The 23,277-nt window shown below is 36.9% G+C and overlaps 1 protein-coding gene across 1 annotated transcript; it reads right to left on the bottom strand.

Moving 5' to 3' along the window:
• Nucleotides 1-372: 372 nt before the first annotated feature.
• On the bottom strand, nt 373-22,005 carry pak4 (p21 protein (Cdc42/Rac)-activated kinase 4). The gene is made up of 10 exons (XM_082180513.1): nt 21,828-22,005; nt 13,330-13,551; nt 8,665-8,885; nt 8,135-8,567; nt 6,610-7,065; nt 6,235-6,368; nt 5,579-5,705; nt 3,992-4,117; nt 3,768-3,902; nt 373-3,688 (listed from the first exon to the last, which is right to left on the bottom strand). Exons 2-10 carry the CDS (start codon nt 13,528-13,530, stop codon nt 3,533-3,535), a joined length of 1,989 nt encoding a protein of 662 aa, XP_082036639.1. The 5' UTR covers nt 13,531-13,551; nt 21,828-22,005; the 3' UTR covers nt 373-3,532.
• Between the last annotated feature and the right edge of the window lie 1,272 nt (nt 22,006-23,277).

Here is a 23,277-nt window from a genome sequence, read left to right as displayed (position 1 = left end):
TATCGGCATATAATCTTAAACCCGCAAAATGATATAAAAACGATCTAATTTTTATATAGTGTAATTAACATTTTATAAAATGATTATTATACAATGTTATAATTTTATATTTATAAAATGATGACATTCATTGTCAGTACTTTCCCAGTTAGCACCATCTAGATAATTACCACATGTTACCTAGAAACATGTTGTATGCTCAACAAAACAATTACGACACATTCTGCAGAAATAAATAACGTAACAGTTCTCCGAAGACTCCAGCAAAATCATTGTAACACATTTGACTTAATAACGTAACAGTTCTCCGAAGACTCCAGCAAAATTATTGTAACACATTTGACTTTAGAGTGAAATGAAAGAGCCGGAATGTGTTGTTTAAAAACTGTATTTGGGAAAACAAAAGAAAAAAAAGAAAAAAAAAACAGTTTAAAGTTCATTTTACCACCAGTAAAAATTCACGTTATAAAAGGGAACTCTGACATTGGTTGACCACCAAAAATGACAATAAAGAGAAAACAACAGGACCGATATGAACAGTATGAACCATTTTACATGTCACAAAAATGCAGGCCTGTCAGTAGCACGGTGAAGATGATTTTAACACATTAGTCCAAAGTAAGTCCGTCAGATATGGGGCAACATCAAGATGATGTCAGAATGCCAGTGAGGACACAAAGTTCATGCTTCTATTCCACCTTTAAAACAATGTTTTTTTTTAAAACTATCTACATGATGAAAAAATTATGATAAAAATCAAAAGAGCAGTGCAAGATTAATTAGAAACCTATTAGGCTTAAAATAAGTCGTCAGCAGAATATGGGCAAGCCATTAGTTTTAATGCAGTGACAATCTGAGATAGAGACAAAGTGATAATACAATGTACCCTTTCCATAGAGCATTCGCAGTACTGTTTGTGAGCACCAATTTAGGAACAAAATTGAAAACTTAACACAAAAAAAAGCAGATTACCTTACCACACAAGAGAACGTACTCTGATTGGCCCTGGGAATGAGATTCAAAAAAAAAAAAAAAAAAAAGAGAAGTAATTTCTGGAAGCCATTCAACATGTTCACTGGATCAGTCTTTTGAGACAATCGTGCATTATGCCATTTTGCTCACAGTACAGCATTTTTCCATTTACACAATCCAATAACATAAGGCTTGTGGTCAAAGGAGGTATCCTTTTACAAAACAGTCAATAGTCATTCAACTTTGCAGGTTTATAATATATAAACAAAAATGAATGCATGGCTGGTCACAAAGCAATTGTGCCACTGCCCAAACAGAATGTGTTCATTTTCAGTTATGCATTAAAGATATTCATGCATCAAGGCATTTTTTTCTTTGTAGAAATGCTAAACTTATCTGTTGCTTCAGTGCACTGAGGATGTTAAACAACAATCTACAATCCCTACAATATTTCACAGATAAACGTGAGCCTATAAAACGCTACTCTCTCAATTTCATTATTTATTCATCTCTGAATGTACATTTAAATGCTAGCGTATATACTTTGCTTCAATGCCGATTGTCATCATTGTTTCACCTTCTAAAAAAGTAACGCAGCCCAGCATGTAAAGAAATACCATTAAAAACTTTTACTGGTGGAAAAAAAATTATAATCCTAATAGTGTTTTTATATTAATTATGTCTGTCATTAATTTTCTCAAACCTTCACATCTACAATTAGAGTTATGGTTGCTGTCTTACAGTTTAGGCCATCAGCAAAAGGATTTTTTTTTTTTTTTTGAAAAACTCGACATATATACATTAGCTACCGTTTCAGTCTAGGATTAATCTCTACAATTCATCTTCGAAACAATTTGTAAATTACCGAATGTAACTGTGACCTCGATCTTCAAACAAATGTGCATTCACTCGATTCTTTTAAACGATTCAACTTGTACTAATGTGGAGTCACTACAACAAATCTAAATATTTAAACGCCTTTCAGGGTTTTTTTGTCAGCGTTTTCAACCACTTTGGTCCTGGATCTTTGTGACTAAGCAAAAAAAAAAGATACACAGTCTTAAAGGGATAGTTCACTCCAAATTGAAAATGTTATGTTCTTCCAAACCTGTATGGCATACTTTCATCTGTGGAACATTAAAGAAGATATTTTGCACACAAATTTTCTTTTGTTGATGGGCTCCAAAACAACATTGCAGAGAAAAAAAAGAAAAAAAGGGGAGAATAAATTACAATTTTCATTTTTGGGCGAACTATCCCTTTAACGCGATGTGATGTAGTGTGCTTGGAATATGTTTGGACTATAAACTTGCAGTATTTCCATCTTTGGTTGTTCCATTACTCTTCTGTTATATCCTTGAACATGTCATGGCACTCTTATAATAAAGAGCAGTAGTGTAAATTACCAATTATATGAGCATTCCAGCCTGTAGTTTAGTGATCAAGCGCGATCTATAGGTTCCACTTATAAGCTCTCATGAAATAGAGCATACGTAACTCACAACTATACATTTGTATAGTCCAGCATCTCTCCTTCAAAACGAATCTTTCAGAGAAAGGCCGCAAGTCTTCAAAGATGTAAGCTACTTAGCTGGAGGATTTAAGCACACATGAAAGGACATTCTCCTGCAGACTGCCCTGCACGGAAAACAACTCGATCTCCTCTGTGGCGTGGCGCCGTGGTGAAAGTTTTGGAAGAGAAAAAAAAAAACTACACCCAACCCTCCCCCCTTATTATTTTAAAAAAGTGGAACAATGAATCAAAGGAGGAAGCTTCATATTGGAGTGCAGCTCAATCTCAGAACAGTGTTTTAAACTATCACACTGTCACTCAAAACACACTATGAAAACAAAATCGATATAGCTCTCTACTTTCATTAAAACAAAATTAAAAAAGGTCTGAAACAAAACACCTCCAGTGTTTACCATTGCTTAGTGTTGTAACAGGAGCCTAGAGTTTCTCATAGTCTTTTTTTTTATTTTTTTTTATAAAGTAAAAGGTTTTCTTCAGTAGTTGTTTTCCTGTTCAAATGGATTAATGAGTAGTGTGGTCCTGGTGCAAAAGATGAAGTGCAGGAAAAAAAGCTTGAGGTTTGGAACAAATCCATCAAATTGTTGCTTTACATTGAGGGCAGATTAGAATCTCCAAGTGGTTTGTTTTCATAATATCTAATCCTCCTTAACTCGGTTCACCCAAAAGCAGTCTTAGAGGTCAAGCATAAAACCACTGAGAACACATGTTCTGGGTGTTTCTGAATTAGCCAGAGAGGAAAACCTCTTCGAGCAGAACACTGTGAAGGATTTAATCATGTCTTTTTCATGTCACCAAATGGGGTGAATTCTATAGGTGTAAAAAAACAAAAAAAACAGTGGTAAAAATGTTTGTTTCAAAAAGGCCTCAAGATTCGTAGCATCAGTGGCCTTTTCTCCTAAAATTCTTGACCTGTACAATCATTTCAGATGTTTAAAGTGTGCAGAGTACAGACTCCATATCTTTGCATCTGGGTCTTTGCTTTGAGCTCAGTAGAGGGCCTGACAGATCCCGCCCTGATTTCTCTTCTCATCTCATGCGGTTTTGTCTCATGAGGGGAACAATGCAAGAGGGAGGGCCCGCTTTACTCAGGAAGGGATGCTTTAGCAGCTCTTGAGCTGTGGCCCTCTGGGCAGGATCTCGCACGAGCATTCTGTCCAAGAATCCCTTGAGAAGTGGCGAGACCTATGGATACAGAACAACATTGTAATGTGTAACATTATGTTTTTTGCCTTCATGGTTAAGCAAGAGGTTACAGGTCTACCTTGTGGAGGTTTTTGAGCTTGGGTGGCAAATTGTCTCGGATCATTTTCATAGCCTTGAGAGGAGGCTCATTGAAGTACGGCGGCTCTCCATCTACCATTTCAATCACCATAATGCCAAGTGACCAAATATCCACCTGTAGAAACAGTTTTGTTTGTATAAGCTGCAGTAATGTCAGCAGTAATGCAACATAATATGAAAACAGTAAAGGGGTAGGGGACTTGCCTCTGGTCCATACGGGAGTCTTGAGATGAGCTCAGGGGCCATCCAATAGGGCGTTCCTACAAGAGACTTCCTGCGCTGTACCTCTTTAGAGACCTGGGCACAAAAGCCAAAGTCTGACAGCTTCACCTGCAAATAAGAATAGAGATAAAATCAAATGAAAGAGAGGAAGTTATATTACCAGCCAAAATAAATGGAGACTTCTATTTAGGCTTGCCTCTTCATTAATGGCTGGGATCGAACTATTATTATTATGGATCTATAGTTAATTACTCCTCTTTTTAAGTGTCTGAGCAAGACCTGTTTGTGTCATGAACACGGTAATCCACACGCCAGTCGTCCATAAAATAAAAATGTTATGATTCACCATGTCAATTACACAATTTACCTACAGCGCCCTTCGCAGATCACATGCACAAGTACGCATGTGAGAATTTGAAAGCAGCTATCAGTCAGATCACTATCGAATTGTCAGAACTCGTTTTATTTCTTTCATTCATATATCAATATTATATTATATTATATTATATACACTCATTTATATATATATATATATATTTTGATGGTATGCCATGCAAACAGGGCTTTTTTTTTTTTTTTACTTTCACATGCTCGTATGCGGTGTAATTTCATATATATATATATATATATAAATAAAAACAACATTTATAAATGTGTGAATTATGCACTGGTGGCTTAATTATTTTTAACTAATATCATGTGCTCTAAAATATTCACTGTTACATGAAATTACACCGCATACGAGCATGTGAAAGTGAAAAAAAAAAAGCCCTGTTTGCATCACAAATAATTGCTTGAAGTATTTTCACAAAAAACTTTTACATTTTCTGTGAAAGCTTCTGCAATGCTTGCTTGAGTAACTACACAAAAAACTATGCCCTTTGGTACACTGCATGAGAAGCAGCGTTAGACATATGCAAGAGGAAATGAAACATGTAAGGTCAAACACATACAAAGACAATCAGCCACTGCCGAGAAACAGCTGAGGGTGGCTTAAAGAACTTCCGCCTATTCAACCACAGACACATAGACCCTGTTTAACAAACCACTGCCTAGTTCAGAACCATCAAAAAGAAGATCTGGGTTAGGTGTCATGGTCGGAAATTGCAGAATTAAATGCATTGACAAGCATGTAGCTAAAAAAAAAGAAGAAAGTAAAATGTGCATCTCAAACTATGGTCTTTTAACCAGGGTCTGTTTGAGGTATCTTAAATACATAAATGGTGGTAGTGTTCTTGAGGTTTTGGTACTTTGTCAACTATTTAATTCTGATTTAGCTCACTGCTGACTTAAATGGCACATTTAGGTCATCTGTTCATCACAAGAGAAGAAATGCTGGTCTGAGAACACAAAAGAACAGGTCTGTCAAAAACCTGTTTAAAGATCAACAAAGAGGTTCTCAGAAAACACTACAATGACAGCGAGTAGGACAGCTTTCTGATCTCATAACAAGTCAAAACATGTCATGAAAGGCTTCAGTTCATCTACCCAACTGCAGACAGTAGGGCCAAAGAACTGGTTATCATCTGACGTAATTGCATTTTCATTGAAGAGCTTTGAGGGACTTACTCTGCCATCATGGGTGAGAAGAATAGAATCACTCTTAATGTCTCTGTGAATGACTCCCTGGGAGTGAAGGACCGAGAGCGCTTTCAGAACAGACAGACACACAGTGGCGATCTGCTCCTCATTCATCCTGAAAACACAGTCAAACAACATAACAAATGTTAAACATTGAATGAAATCCTTAAAGCTGATAAAATTAACAAAGGCTGAATGGCATGCCACACTGGACTGCTGTGAAACCCTGCCACCTAGTGGTACTGCATTATTACTCAGTAACAGGTGGACAGCTATAAATGTACATATAATGTATTTCATATTTGTATATTTTATAATAATTGTATTAGAAAAAATATTTAAATACATTATATATTTTCTGTCACAAAGACAATAGATTTATTTATTTATCTTTCATACTTTTGATCATATTTTCATTTTGGTGGCTTAATAGGTATGCTGCAATTAAATAAATAAAATAGACAGTTTAAATAACTTTGTTTTGTTTTAACAATTTTAAACAGAATCTGAAAATACAGTAAAATAAAGGACAAAAAAGCAAAGAATTTAAAACTAATACAACCATGAATTATTTTAAACAGAATCTGAAAATATGTGCGATTAAGAGTATAACTGAAAAATAATTAGTGATTGGAAATACTTGCCTGGTATGTGTGACTATGTCAGTTAAAGCTCCACCCTCAAGGAACTCCATGACAACCCAGAGTTCATCGCCCACTAAGTAACTGTTGTACATCTCTACCACGTTCTCATGGTGATAGTCCCGCATGATCACCACCTTAGAAACAAGAAACACAGCAAGCACATAGTTACTATTTAAAAATCGAATTAAGTGGCTAAGGAAAGAAATGTTGGAGGAAAATCGACCAGCAATAATCATTTTCACAATGTCTTAATGTACAATCCACAAACAGTGTTTACTGAAGAATTTTCAGCTCCTATGTGCTGCATATCACACAAAAACACCCATCTAAACACATCCAATTATAACACAGTAATCGCGTGTGGATTGCACCCACCTCGTTAAACAGCAATTCTCGTCGCTGCTGTTTTCGCAGATCCATCTTCTTCACAGCCACCAGCTTGCCTGTGGTCTTCACTGTAGCGATACAAACAATGCCAGTGGAACCTTCCCCAATCTTGATGTAGTGGTCCAGATAAGTGCGTGGGTCCCCGGGGTCAACCACCATCTGTAGAGCAGCACGGAACTGCTCGTGGGAGACCCGCTGTGGCTCCCTCTGAGGTGAGCGCGCCTGCTGAGGTGGTGCAGCTGGGGCGGATGGTTTTGGTGCCGGTGGAATCTGCTGGTTGTGAGGAGGCTCAGGGCCTAAGGCTGGATGGGAGGCGTGATGCTGGGGCTCTGCTCTGTGTTGCCCCTGAGAAGGTTTACTGCCGCCGCTGCTGCCTCCCCGGACTGCCCCAGTAGAGGGGCCGTTGTGGTGGGAAGGCTCATGAGATTTAGCTGGTTTTAAATCCTGCATAACATGGATAAACGATACTGAAATATCTGAAACAATTCCAATACACCTTTTCTGCATTATCGACACCAGCTGCGCGTTTTCGTTCTCTCTGACGGCAAATTGACAATTTGTCACACACCCACCCACCCCTCCTCTCACTCACTCGTCTCATTTGCTCTGGTGGCGCTCTCATAAAGCTTATCTATATAAGTGGCGCTCTCATAAAGCTGTATCTTCAAACAGCCTCAAACAGTAACAATTTTTGTGGCTTATTGCATTTAAACAGTCAGATACACACAAGATTGTCAAAATGGCGAGTATTCAGGTAAACGCAGTTAGTTTTGGAACATAAATAGTTGAGAAAGAAAACGCATGTTGTGTAACAGTACATTTGGACTGTTCATAAGCGCCTAAAGTGACAGCAGCCTAATAAACCTGCTGCTGTGCATCAAAGAACAAGAGACAAAGGAAAAAGTCACTCTTTGCTCTTGACTGAACAACTTTTATAAATTTAATTGTAAGCAATGATCTGTATTTAATTTATACAATGAAGACTATCCAGTGTTATTTTATATTTGGTTACTTTATTTCATTTCTGTAGTATTTCTTATTCAAATAATACTGTTAGACCCACTGGAAAAACTTAAAAGCAATGTTTATTTCATTTGTCTTTTTATTCTATTGTATTCATTTGTGATATCATTTGCAATTTGCTTATTTGTTTTTATTTTAATACTGACTTTACTTGTCTTTTTTGTAAATTCAGTTTCAAATAAAGCCTCCCTATACTGTGTGAAAGCTAATGCATCAAAACCACCCAAATTATCAAAATTATAATAAGATGATAAAAATATCTATATGCCAGTATATATGGCAGTTTTTCCCATGGTTTCGAAAATGGTATCGAATATCGATATTTTTCAAGGTATCAGATCGAACATAGAAATTCCAGTATCATGACAACACTAATATATATTATATAGATATATGGTATAAAATACAAGCAGCCCAGTCCTACAAAAAACATCTATAATTGTTAATTTTCTAGAAACATAGTAGTATATTCAGTTTGATTTCTGTGTACCTGACCGCTGGGGGTTCTTCCAGAGTCACTTTCAGCACGTGGGTATGTGTTGAAAGGTCGGCCAGTCTGCTGTGCAGTCTTTATTACTCCCTCTGTAACAGGTAGGTTAGGGGTGCGGATATTTGGCCCAGACAGTGGTCTCTTCTCACGGGGCGACTGTGGGCTACTGTCCCCACCAGTGTAGCTAGATTTGGGCCTCCTATCATTGGCCCCCTCTCTCCTTACTACCTGATCGTGATGATCACGTGGTTCTCTGTCACGTTCTCTGTGCTGGGGCGGTGCAGCTGGCCCTCCTAACCAGTTGGGCTCTTTGTGTCTGTTGGGCTCCTGACCGCGAGGCTGCTGGTGAGGTCGGGTGTCCTCTCTGGATGAACGGGCTGGTCGCTGAGACTGTCTGGGATCAGCACTTGGGTGCTCCTGACGCGGTTTCTCCCTACATGGACAAAAAAAACAGCCTCACTGTCAATATTGCCATGGTAGTCACTGGAAACCGAAAATTTATTTTGAAGTAAGGGATGTAAGTTGTGCACCTCTCTTTGCTGTCTCCATAGCGATCAGGATGTCTGTATTGGGGGTATTCTCCGTTCTCGTTGCCCCCTATTGATGATCCGGAGTCTCTGCGTGGTGGTGGTTGTGGTGGCGGGCTGCCTCTCCGCAGAGAGTTTGAGCGAATCACCGACATGGTCTCAAACTCATCCAGGAGCCACGTGAGAGAGCCATCGTCACCGATCTTACGACCCCGCACGATTGCCTGTACAATACAAACAGGTTATGAGGCATTTATGGTGAATAGATAAGAGGGAAAAGGTAAAAGATGACAAAATACACACACACAGAGTAGTGTTGTCAAAAATATAGATTTTTTTAATACTAAAATATCTAAAAATGTTCCAATACTCAATTTTCCGCACTATCGAAACACAGATACCAGCGGTGCTTTCTCATCTCTCTCTTCTGTTCGACAGCAAGTAAACACACGGCCGCTTCCCCTCACTCACTTGTCTCATTCGCTCCAGTTGAATAGTGTTGCTGTTACAGGCCGATTGTACGTATACATTAAATTTGACTTTTTCCTGCTAAGAATGTCATGAAAATAACTGAAGAAAATCTCTATTTTCTAAAAGAATTTAAGCCAACTAATTTGATTCATATTCTTTTGGTTTCTCTACCCAATATTTAAAAAAAATTATAAATGCAATGAACATACAGGTATCAGTACTGTGTATCGGCAAGTACAAAAAATGAAAGTATCAGTATCGGATCCCTAGTACTTTTTTTGTATATTCAGTTCAAAGTTTGAAATCAAGCTTCCTTTGGCTGTAAGACATTGCAAAAAAAATTACCCCATTGTAAAAACACAAATACTTTGAGTGGGGAAAAAATGAGGTGAGATAATAATAATAATGGTAATTGATCAATGCTTATATGTGAATAAAAGCCTAAATTAAAATCTGTTCATCATATAAAGCGATCATGTCTCTGCTTGATTCATATTGCTTACTGTTAAATAATAATAATATGTTACATTTATATAGCGCTTTTCTGAGACCTCAAAGCGCTTTACATAGAAGGGGGGAATCTCCTCAACCACCACCAATGTGCAGCATCCACTTGGATGATGCGACGGCAGCCATATTGCGCCAGAACGCTCACCGAACACCAGCTTACTGGTGGAGAGGAGACAGTGATGAAGCCAATCAGTATATTGGGATGATTAGGAGGCCATGATCGACAGAGGCCAAGGGGCAAATTTGGCCAGGATGTCGGGGTTACACCCCTACTCTTTTTCGAAGGATATCCTGGGATTTTTAATGACCACAGAGAGTCAGGACCTCGGTTTAACGTCTCATCCGAAGGACGGTGCTCTTTTGGCAGTATAGTGTCCCCGTCACTACACTGGGGTGTTAGGACCCACACAAACCACAGGGTGAGCGCTCCCTGCTGGCCTCACTAACACCTCTTCCAGCAGCAACCTGGTTTTTCCCAGGAGGTCTCCCATCCAGGTACTAACCAGGCTCAGCCCTGCTTAGCTTCAGTGGGCAACCAGTCTTGGGCTACAGGGTGATATGGCTGCTGTTACGATGGGCTGGTTTCACAGACAGGGCTTAGAATAAGCCAGGAATCAGGATTAGGCCTTAGTTCAATTAGGACATTTAAGTAGCTTTTATAAACGTTCCCTAGAAAAAAATCATTACTGGTGTGCATCTTGAGACAAAACAATGACACTGACATATTATAAGAAATGTCAGAGTAAGTTGCTTTCAGTTAAAACCGCTAAAACATGCATTTTAGTCTGGGACTAGCTCAGGGGTCGGCAACCCAAAATGTTTAAAGAGCCATATTGGACCCGAAAAAAAATAAAAAAATCTTTCTGGAGCCGCAAAAAATTAAAAGCCTTATATAAGCCTTATTATGAAGGAAACACATGCTGTAAGTGTCTATATTAGCTTTATTTGCCCCCTAGTATCAAAATGATAAGTAGCCTACAAATACATAATGAGCATTCATGATTAAATGTTTATTTTCCCTGCAGCGCATCCTGGAGAGAATGACGCACCACGTGACTACTCTGCTGTACTATGGTGCTTTAAGTTTAACTTCCATTATAATTTTAATGTATTACGTTTTATTTATTTGTGTATTATTTTTTACAACGTGGAAAAACTTTAAACCTTTCACACGTAAGTTTAAAAGTTTTTTAAAAGTTTTTCAAGGCGACCGTTATTTAGAATGTGTCACTTTATGGTTTCCAAGGTGACGCGTCATTTCGTGTCACGTGACACACCGCAGCAACAACAGAGCTGAATGAATGATGATCTGCTTTTATGTCATTTTTCCTTTCTTATTTAAAATTTTCACAAATTTGTTAGATATGGCATGAAATATCTGATATTCCGATTGTCAAATATATGCAAGTGGAAGTGTTTTCTTGTTTAAACACCTTTATAACGATCGAGTTAGTTGAGCTGTATGCGCGATGGGCGCCGCCGTGTTAGTTTGTGCCGCAGACGCAGGTCAGAGAATCAGATCTGTTGGATTTACAACACGTGAATTCATCCACTTCTCCCGAAATACATAAAAGTAAGTGGCTGGTGAACTGGGAGAAGAATAGAGTAAACTTTAAAGTTACTTACACAATGTGTATCTGATATGAATAAAACGTGTCTTGGAAAGGATTATTGCCTCTTCCTTTAACATCAGTGTGTATTTTACAAACTCTAAATGTATTGTTTTTTTAGTACTTAACGTTATATGTCTGAAACCTAAAATAAACATTATGTGGTTGAAAACACTGAAAAGTTGTGATATTATGACAGCTGAGCGCGCCTGTCTCTGGCTCAGCGCCAGCCAACGCGCGAGAGCACATTTGAATTTAGCAGTTGATCACGTCATGTACTGACTGTTCTGATCACACCGATGCGATCGTACGTGCGAAAGGGTTAAGAATGTTTGTCATGTTTTTCCTCCTACAGAAATTATATTAAAACAAAAAATATTTTTTCCATTTTCATATTTTTGAAAAAGCTCCAGGGAGCCACTAGGGCGGCGCTTAAGAGCCGCATGTGGCTCTAGAGCCGCGGGTTGCCGACCCCTGGACTAGCTTAAAGCCTTGTCTGCGAAACCGGGGGGTTATATGTTATTTTTGAAGCTTAAAAATATTGATTACCTAGACACTTTCAATGGATGGATCAAAAATGATGAGATAATATAAAAAATATCTATTTGGCAGTTTCTCCCCATGGTATCGAAAACAGATATTTTTCAAGTTATCGTATCGAAATGAGAAATTCCAGTAACGTGAAAACACTAAATACAGAAGTTCCAAGTCTTACTCTCACACATTCAATTCAAACTGCAAGGTCACACCAATTATTTTGTAGATCCAGCGACAGGTAAAAAGTACCAATTGTGGAATAGGGATGGGACGATTACCGGTTTCACTATAAACTACGATAAAATGTACTGACGGTTAGTATTATCGTTTAAAATTTAATTATCATTAAAACCGTGTTTTATTATCGCGATTTTAATAACTCACTGTAAATCCTGTCCAGCCAGCAACAGTCTGACGCAGGCGCAGCGCGCAATGTTGTTGTTGTTTTTTTTTATTCGAGAAGGAATGGCGGAAGGCAGTGACCGTTCTCGGGAGATTTTTCAACCTTTTAAGAGGACCATTTCTGAGGTGTGGTCATATTTTGGCTTTTACAAAAGTCCTGAGTGAAACTTAATCGAGGATGGTCACTACAATAGGGGGGAAACACTTCAAATCTGCCGAGTCGTCTTGTGTGACCATCACCAACTGTTTATAGCGAACGCAAGGCAAGTTAACTTTGACTTCAATACCAAAACTACGTCTGGGAAATAATTGGGCTCAAAATGTTGTTTTGAGTTTAAATATTTTATCTCACTCACTTGAAATAAACGTGAAGCTTCCGCGAAGAAAAGTTCGCAGCAAGTGGCTTTGAGCCAAAGACAAACTATCAAGTTCAAACAAGACTATTAAGAGTGACATTTAAGGGATAATAATGTATATCATTGTACACTTATTACACCGAATTTTTTTTACCACATAATTACAGGGACATATTGAATTGAGATTAATGTTTTAAATCTTACCTGTTTATAAATCCATTTTGTACAGCGTACAAAACAATCGTCCAAAAACGGAGACGCAAGACGGCAAGTTGTATTTGAATGAAACGAGAGAGCGCGTCCGTTGCGATACATGGATGTGCGCGGTGTTATAATGTGTTGCTATTGACGACGGTCATTATAAGGAAGGAAATGCCACAGAATATAATCTTGCTTAAAAAAGTGCATAGAGCTGCTTGTTTTATTTGTTGTTTGTTGATTATATCAAATATTGAACTGTTTTTAGTGTGAGCATCAGTTCTTTTTGAACACTTTCATCTCGTTTTAACAAAACCGTGATAATATTGATAATCACGATAATTTTGGTCACTATAATCGTGATATGAAATTTTCATACCGTCCCATCCCTATTGTGGAACAAGTTCCAATATTTTCCCAGATTCCCAACCCTACTTGTAAACATCACCAAGAATCATTATTTATCATTTATCTTTAGTGAATCCAAAACTTAGTACTTTACCTCATTGATTGTAACATACAAAAACTAAAAAGCTTAAATCAAAACCTAAACCAAACACACAAGCTGACTCATTTCCTCTGACCTTGCGTGGCTCTACAGTAGTGATGACTGTGGCGTCGATGAAGGGTTTGGGCCTCTTGGCCGTGTCCTCAATGAGGCTCTGCCATTGGCGCGGAAGCCCCACGAACTTCTGCTCATGCTCATCAAAATCAGTGTGGACACGATGCTCAAAGTTGGAGGGTGCCGAGATCTGGACACGTTGCTTTTTCTTCTTGCTGAACATGGCTGCGGTAGATCATCAGACCTAGAACCAGGGAAAGACAAAAATAATTATCTGCTAAATTATTCAGTGAAACCTCTCCGAGTCATACACTACCATTCAAAAGTTTTGTGTCAATAAAATAATTTGACATAAATTAATACTTTTATTTAGTATAGATGAAACGTTGTGTGACAGTAAAGACATTACATGATACAAAATCTATTTTAAAATGACTTTAAAATAACTTTTTATTCATAAAAGAACCTGGAGAGGGGGGCGGTATCACAGTCTCCACAAAAATATTAAACAGCACAATGGTTTTCAAAATTGAGAATATTAAGAAATGTTTCTTAAGCACCAAATTAGCATAGAATGATTTCTGAAGGATCATCTGACACTGAAGACTTCAACTTTGCCATATTAGAAATAAATTAGGCTACATTTTAAAATATTCAAATTTCAAATAGAAAAGTTATTTTAAATTGTACAAATATTTGACAATACTCCTTTTTGCTGTATTTGCATATTTACTGTAATTTTCGATCAAATAAATGCAACATAAGAGACTTCCTTTAAAAAACAAAGAAAAACAATCCAAACTTTTCAGCAGTAATGTACTGTACAACGTAAGAAATAACTTGATAGCAATTAACACTAGCCTGTTCATTCACAAAACATTGGGAGAGACACACAGTCAGCTGTTCATTTTAAAATGTCAACTCTCTCACTTCACCTTTCTGAGCATTTCAACAACAGTCTCTTTATGCAGTACAAAACAAAGCAGTCCACCTCTCCATGCCTTTCCTTTTCTCGCTTTTGCCCTGCCCATTCTCTCCATGGGAATCAGAGACACTCCCAGAATCCAAATACTGGACCTTGATATGATTGGGCTGAAACCCCCTCCCACACCTGATGGGCTGAGCCTGGGAAAACTCATCTGCTTCCTGGGACGATGCAGCAGCAAGAGGCATTTTTCAAAAGAGTGAAGCATTTGAAGTGAAACCTGATCTTTTGGGACGATGTCAGCAGGGGCATGAGGTCACAGCTTCAGGAGTCTTGGAATCCATGTGAATGTTTTATGAAGTGCTGGTTTCCAACATTGAGAGTAAATGAAAACATTCAGAGCGAGTGAAGAACTCAAAAGTCGCAGAACTGGAAAATATTCAAAATAGTTTCCGGAAGCAGAGTATGTGTGTGTATATATATATATATATATAAGGAAGAAAGCGTGCACAAGCACTGCAGAGGAAACATCAGTTAACAACATGGTGATGAGCAGTCATAACTCATTTGACAATTTGATGAGCAACTATGTGTCTATGTCTCACTCATGTTCTAGCAACTTATTACTTATCACTCATGCTTATGGCAACTTAAATGTACCCTGGAGCAAGCTGGCGCTGAGGGGACCTTTCAAGGCCACAATAATAGGTGCATTTACATGGAGCATTGTATTCCGAGGAGTAGGGCAGGGTATATCGAGTTCGATCTTTTTTAGGCACCGACCTAATTGCCTCTATACCATCGAGTATAAAAAAAACGTCTTGTCTTTCGGTACCAAATTTTGATACCTAAGGGGTTAAAAACACTAGCTTACGCCGGTTACACCCAGAGAGAGTGTGAGTGCGAGTGTAAAAAATAGCACAGCTTTTTAAATATCTGAACGTACACTCTTAATATCAGTCAATCAAGCATTATATTATGATATTATGATAATCAAGCACTATTTAATGATAGAACTTAATTAGTACTTAACTAAAACTTGGTAACTATGTATGAATGAATATTTTTCATTAACTGAACTTAGGACTGGTGGTGGTGCTTAAGATATTTTGGTCATTAAGTGTTTCTGTAAAAAAAAGGATCAAATGAATATTAGAAAATAGTAATTATTATTTAAATATAATAATACGACTACTAATTTTACTACTAACAATATACAACGCACTAAGGATTGATGAGCTGCTGGGTTCATGAATATAAATTACTTTGTCAGCATTCGCTCTAAATGATTTGCTGAAATCAAAACCGGGACGGTAATCGATGAGCGGCAGCCAATGAGATTGCCGTTTGCATATTAGTTCCGCCCAATACCGGAGAAGCCAGCATATCTTCTGCTTTTTCTTAAAAGCTGAATAATTCCAAATGAACGGTGTTATTTTGACAGAGAAATATAACAAAGAATATCGTTTACATGTGGCGCGTCGATTCTGCCTGGCATGTAAGACTCTCACTCTCTCTTTGTGTGCGAGAAACACAGTACTGTCACAGCAAAGTGATGGTGAGTCGTGCACCTTCACACTAGTGTTTACTATACGTCAAATACAGGTACACTGCTCATCCATTGAGCTGAACTGAAATAGTACAGATCGCTTGACGGAGAGCGAAACTCAAGTGCTCAGTCAGTGTTCAGCCAGCGAGTGAAAATATATCTATGCTAAACTTATACTTAGCCTCTAACACAAACTGCTAGTACAATCTAAGAATTTATTAGCCAATGGCTAATGATAGACATTATTTAGTTGCCCAGAGTGAAGATTTACTCTCATTGTAGAGGGATGCGTTTAGTCAACTAGGGGACAGCACACTGAATATAAGTTTTTTTTAACATGTTGTGTTTTTATTGTATACTGTATTGTTTTTAATTATGTTCTACTGTAGCACTTTGAGATTTGGTGTCAAATGTAAAGTGCTTTACAAATAAAATGTATTATTATTATTATTATTATATACATAACTGGAAACAAAAGAGTTGTACTATTTCAAAATTGAAGTGCGTCATGAAGCTCAGTGCAAGTAGTCCACTGACAGATAAATATGTTAACTACAGATAATAACAGAGTACATGAATCATGAAGCAAATGAGTTAACGGTAATGTTACATAAGTAAATGAGTGAGTCAAGAAAGAAAAAAACATTTGCATTAAGCTGAGCTGGCAAAACAAATGTACAACACTCAATATAGTCGTGTCAATACTAAGGAAAAAGGAAGCAATTTCAAACCCAGCTGAGCTTTCAATTACATGCTATACAGAAAAACTGAGGCTGTTAACTTGCACCTGTGAGATTGTTTCTTTGGAACAGGTGAGGATCAAATATGAGTGACAGGAGCAGGTTCTCTAGCAGAGATCTACAGCTACTTCACTCACATGACACAGAAATACAAATACACGACTACAATACTAACACAATAAGTGTGAATTAATCATTTTTTCATTTCCATAAACGCTTCCTGTACTATGACCATCAGTGGCATCAGCCCACAAAAGGTTTGAAATGTTTACAAAAGAGCAATAATCAATCAGGCTTTGTGTCTGACATTAAAAAGTGTAAAGCAGTTAAACTCGAACAGTCAAATACTTCCTGGTTGAGTCTGGCATTCCAGACACATACCATTATGCACTGGTGAACAGTGAGAAAGACGTCTCTGTGGTCAACGCTCGCTGGCCAGGAAGACTGTCTCTGCGGATTGGCTTTTAATAAGCAGAGATACTGACCCCTCAAAACGGCCCAAAGAGTTGGGGAAACAATTCAAGTAGACTGATATCTTTGTAAAAGTTTGTACTTGAAGTATAAAGCTAGCTTAGCAGAAACAGGCCTGCAGTGTTTGTTTTTACAAGCCCAGTACAGAGCAGTGCAAAAACAGCTTGACCTTGGAACTAAACTCTGTCATTAGAGGTCTTCTTATCAGACCAACCCAGTGTTTACAGAACCTGCTGCTTCTGTCCACTAAAATGCTGTGATTAAAACAAGAGCAAAGCAATGCAATGTTGCTTGTTTAAGACAAAGTTTTCCCACCAATTCTCCACAATTTCCAGGCAAAAACTTTATTTTACACACATAACTAGGGGTCTCAGTTCTCACCTTGAATAGACATGTTTCAGGCCATTCATCAGAAACAAAACACTGAGTCTCCTTTTGAATATTCCAGGTAATACATGTATAATGCAACAAAAACAACAGCGCTTTTCTTGTTGGCCATGGCCAACAACCGTTATTTGTTATTCAGTCATTGTGCAGCACTAAAAGCAGTAGCCTAACTCCAATGTGATAATGTCTCACAATGCTTTGCATGTGCTACATACACAAAGTCTTTATGTGAACTTGACTGCAGGTCAGAGCTTGATAGAGGGCTTTCTGATGGAACGGATTACACATCATCTCACCAAAGACAACAGTACAGTGTTCAGTACAGGGACTCACAAAACACACATGCAAGTTGGAAAGTGGCATCACTTTGCAGCTGATGGGTAATTAGGTAATGCACTACTGAACAACTTGTGCAACAATAGATTCAACTCAGTTACAAAGTATCCTTGATCATTTAATCCATGAAATACAAACCAAAAGAACTAGTAAATAAACATGTTGAAAACGCTCATTTTAAAACATTAGAAAATATTGTTGCTCTCCTACAGTGCAAAACTGAATCCTCCTGTCACAACACCACATTGTCCAATGAAACAACAGCTAAGCATTCTACATACACCCAAAAAGTTCAAACAAAGTGAGATGAGCCTTAAGAACTGATGCAGCTTTATTGGCTGCCACTTGATACTTTATTAAAATGCTTTTGGTGATGGCTTATATACATTATTCAAAGGTTTGGGGTATTTTTTTTTTTTATATATATACTTTTATTCAGCAAGTATGAATTAAATTGAAAAAGGGACAGCAAAAGACTTAAATATAATCTTATAAAAGATTACATTTCAAATAAATGCTATCTCCAAAAAATAAGCATACAATATATAAAGCATAAAAAATTATCTCTAAAAAAATAAGCAGCATAACTATGTTTCTTGAGCACCAAATCAGACACAGCATTATCATGACACTGAAGTCTAGAGTAATGGACACTGAAATGGACATGAATAAATTATTATTTTTTTATAAATACGTGGAATATAATAATTTGTATGATGTGAATCACACCCATATTAAAAAATAAAAGTTGTTTTAAATTGTAATAATTTCTCACAATATTACTTTTTGCTGTATTTTTTATCAAATAACTGCAGCCTTCTTTCAAAACTCTTACAGCAATCTTTTGAACAGTAATGTATATTTGTTTTCCCCAGATAAATCAATCAAATACCAAAAACATTATTTGAAAAATTACTTTTGTCAAAACAGAAGAAATAGAACAATAATTAAAAATCATGTCCACATTTTGGCTATTGAAAAAAATCAGTAATGGTTGCAACAACAAAAAATGTATCCTTTGATCGATTGTGACACGGTAATGTTGTCCAGACAGCAATTTCCATGGGCAGACCTGAAATTCATATCAGAGCTCTAGAGAAAAAAAACACAGGAAACTGAAAAATTGCCTCTCAAGCCAGAAGAAGAGATGGTCTCATTCAACCCCTTTTCATTAAAAAAAATGATCAGATTCATTTGAAATTCGAGTCAATGTCATTGAGAAGCAATACAACCGGAAAACTGAATGTTTAAACCTATACTGAGTAAGCCGAATACAAAATTTAACACCACACTTTGTCTTTCAAAAGCAGTGTTTAGGGCTTCACTTTTATTCTTTAATTTAGAACTTAATGAGCAAAAGTTAAACGCTGAGCTAAAGAAAGCGGTAGCATGGGAGATTGCACATTATGAGTGACCCTATCCGGCACTGAAGCATTTAAGGAATGTTTGGAGTGCCCGGTACAGACTGCGCCCTTGACTGAATCTCCCATCACACCTCCTCGAAGCAGACATATCCTGACAAAGGCTACGTTCACACTGCAGGCTGAAACGACCCAATTCCGATTTTTTTGCCCCTATGCGACCTGTATCTGATCTTTTCATGACAGTCTGAACGACACAGATCCGATCTTTTCAAATGCGACCCAGGCCACTTGGGTATGTGGTCCAAATCCGATACGTATCCGATCTTTTGAAATGCGACTTCAGTCTGAACGGCCAGGTCACATGTATCCGACCCGCACATCATTGATACGCGACAAACGTCATAATTCTGCGTTGAAGTAGGCGGGAATGAGAAGATAAACAACAGTAACACTCACATCAGTATCCCACCACTCCTGGCTGCGACTCCGCACCCACACGTTTCTCTGTACCGATGTTGCTACCACTGCTCCACAAAACGCCATGGCCAAAAAGCTTGCTCTCCTCCTCCTTTTTAATTTTCTTCTTAAAACTAGAATATTGTAATTGTGCTGGCTCCATTGGGAAAATAACTGTAATATCGCTAAACGAGCTCCACTGTTGACATCCATGTTTAGCTACTTCCGCAAACAACAAGTGACGTCGTTGACCGTTGAGTACTCTTCTGCGCATGCGGGTCACTTCTGGGTCATTTCACGTTCACACAGGAGATCACAAAAGGTCGCATTTAATTGGAAATGTGAACGGCCTTGCAAAAAAATCAAATTTTTTCAAAAAAAATCGGAATTGAGCATTAAGCCCTGCAGTGTGAACGCAGCCAAACTCACGGCTGCTGGAAACAAGTACAGGAGCAAAGAAAGTGAAACTACAACCAACAAGGAACATAGGAAGGTTAGAGAAAGGTACAAGAGATTCTGAACGACAACCCCATTACCTACTGAGTAACTTGTGAGAGTGTGTATTCACTCTTTATAGTAGTTCATCACAAAGACAAAGGCAGCATTATTTCATGTTACACACCTAATTATAAAAGCACAGATAGACTAAAACTATCAATTTCTAAGGCCTATCAACATGATCAAAACGGTGCAGAAAAACCTGTCATACACAATCTACTACATGTCTTCTGCCCTGTGACAGTAAATACTTTTTAGTTAGGCCTAGTCAAAGTCTTTTAAATATAATGGTAAATATATCTACCTTCAGTTCGTGGTACACGTGTCTTTTTATTGTGCAATCTTTAAAGATTTTTTTTTTTTTAAGTAAACGTAAAAAATATTGTTAGATATAGGTCAAGAGAGAAATGCATTATGTTCATTGTATGTTTTATTTTGTGCTTATTTTCTATGCAAAGCACTTTGAATTGCCATAGTGTGAGATTTTAATTCATTTCTATGCAAAGCATTTTGAATAACTGTTTTAATTTTCCTTGCTTTTATTTTGTGATTATTTTTATTCCTTTCTATGTAAAGCACTTTGAATTGCCACAGTGCATGAAATGTGCTATATAAATAAACTTGCCTTGCCTATTATATTACAAGGCAAGCTATCAGAATTTCATCTCTTTTAGACATCATTTTTCTCAGTCTGGGCCTCTGAATAAAATGGGTGTTTTTTTCTGATTTTTTTTTTCCATATTATCACCATATCATGCTATAAGGGACATTAAAGCCTGATATGATACAAAACAAAACACATATGCAGGTTTATTTTATGTAAAGTTTCAATAAACTGTTCCATTAAAAAAAAATTAGGTCAAACAAGCTGACATACTGAATATGTTGAGTGATTATTGCTTTACACCCCTTAGAAAAGAAAGGTCTCTTTTAAATTATGTAAACAATGACTCTCATGATGTGATTCATACAGTCACCAATGGTCTCTAGTATCAACTTAGCTCAACACGATGCTTTTGAGAAACGCAGCCCAGAATCGATACTACAGCTGAAACCATATCTGCCCACTCAAAACCAAAACCAAACACTGCACGACTAAAAATTACAAATTTACATTCGAAGAATCGTTAGAAGATACTGTGAACTTTGACATGAATTATATGATATTATATGTCAAATAAACTAAAATAGCTTAGTTACTGTATGGACAGTGTCAGCATCACAGCTTCTTATCAGACACGTAGAAAATCGCTCACACATTTTAGGGATTTACAAGCTCTAACAGAACAACAAGTCTAATTCATTTGTGTTATTTATTTACTGTATTATGTCACTAGCTGCACCACCAGTAACGCGAAAACACTTTAGTCAAACTTTCAAGTAGTTTCAGGCTCCTTCTGACACTAATATAACGAATAATTTATTCCTTTCCAGATAGCAAATTCAGGAGCAGCTCACAAATCTATCTCTTGATCCGAATCTTGAGTGAAAAGAGGGTCTGGAATGATGGCATTATTTGCAGACTACTGTAACTCATTCCCAATCTAAAACTGAAAACATAAATACAAACTTCAGTGGCATTAGAAACGAAGTAACTTTCTAGTTGGTATCTTTTATCACTTAAAGTAATGTTTTGACACTCGGTAGACCAAGCTACTTAGCTAGCTGTGAGGAATTAGCTAAATTAGCACGACGAACAAACTCACCGAAACTACAGGCTGACACACAAAACAAACTGCGATGGCAAACAAACGACTCTCGTTTGTAATACAAATCGTGTTTTAAAAGTCCTACCTGTGGTGAGAAGAGTGTTCGCTGAAAAATAAACTTCATATGGTCGGTTAAGTTTCTTGAGAGTAAAGTTAGCTTCAGCGGGCTAAGTGCGCGTATCAGTCTCACAGAAGCCCTCACGAGCGCGCTGCTCGTGCCCTCTGCGCCATATTCACGCTGAACCGTCATCCGGGGAACTGACCACTGAGCGCTGGCCCCAGCCATAGGCCCCAGCATGCCGTGCTCACAGCCACAGTAGGCTACTATACATAAGCATCATGCCACATTAAAAATTTCAGTAGAACATCTTTATATACAGTACAGGCCAAAAGTTTGGAAACATTACTATTTTTAATGTTTTTTGCAAGAAGTTTCTTCTGCTCATCAAGCCTGCATTTATTTGATCAAAAATACAGAAAAAAATGTAATATTGTGATATATTATTACAATTTAAAATAATTGGTTTTCAATTTATTATACTTTAAATTATCATTTATTTGTGTGATGCAAAGCTGAATTTTCAGGATCATTACTCCAGTCTATCACATGATCCTTTTGAAATCATTCTAATATGATGATTCATTATCAAAGTTGGAAACAGTTCTGCTGCTTAATATTTTTTCATAACCTGTGATACTTTTTTAGGAAACTTTGATGAATAAAAAAAAAAAAAAACATTTTTTTTTTTAAAAAGCAGCAAATGTTTTAAAAATAGAAATCTTTTGTAACAACAATACAATATACACTACTGGTCAGTAATTTTTTTCTTTCTTTTTTTTGGAAATAAATCAATACTTTTATTCAGAAAGGATTTGTTAAATTGATAAAAAGTGATAGTAAAGAAGATTTATATTATTAGAAAATATTTTTTTATTTTGAATAAATGCAGTTCTTTTTAACCTTTTATTCATCAAATATATTAGGCAGCAGAACTGTTTCCAACACTCATAATAAATCAGAATATTAGAATGATTTCTAAAGGATCATGTGATAGACTGGATGTCACATGTGACTCTGAAGACTGGAGTAATGATCTTGAAAATTCAGCTTTGCATCACAGAAATAAATGATAATTTAAAGTATAATAAATTGAAAACCAATTCTTTTAAATTGTAATCATATATCACAATATTTTTTAAAAAATCTGTATTTTTTATCAAATAAATGCAGGCTTGATGAGCAGAAGAAACTTCTTTCAAAAACATAAAAAATAGTAATGCTTCCAAACTTTTGGCCTGTACTGTATGTGTATTTATTTAATTATTATTACTTTATATTGTTAATAAAAAGTCTGCTATAATTGTAAGTGTAATAATTAATAAGAAATCAACATATTTACAGTACAATTATTCAATATGATCAATTAAGATTATTATCTTATTTTCCTAGCAATATTATAACTAAAGTGTATTAAAACCACATAGAAACATCATTTGTGACACTTCAGTAGATGTAAATCCTCATGGTGTTGTCT

This window comes from Leuciscus leuciscus (assembly GCF_965113295.1).
Source record: "Leuciscus leuciscus genome assembly, chromosome: 9".
Lineage (NCBI taxonomy): Eukaryota > Metazoa > Chordata > Actinopteri > Cypriniformes > Leuciscidae > Leuciscus > Leuciscus leuciscus.
The sequence above is the reverse complement of the archived record's forward strand: the minus strand, read 5'-3'. Positions and strand labels throughout refer to the sequence as shown.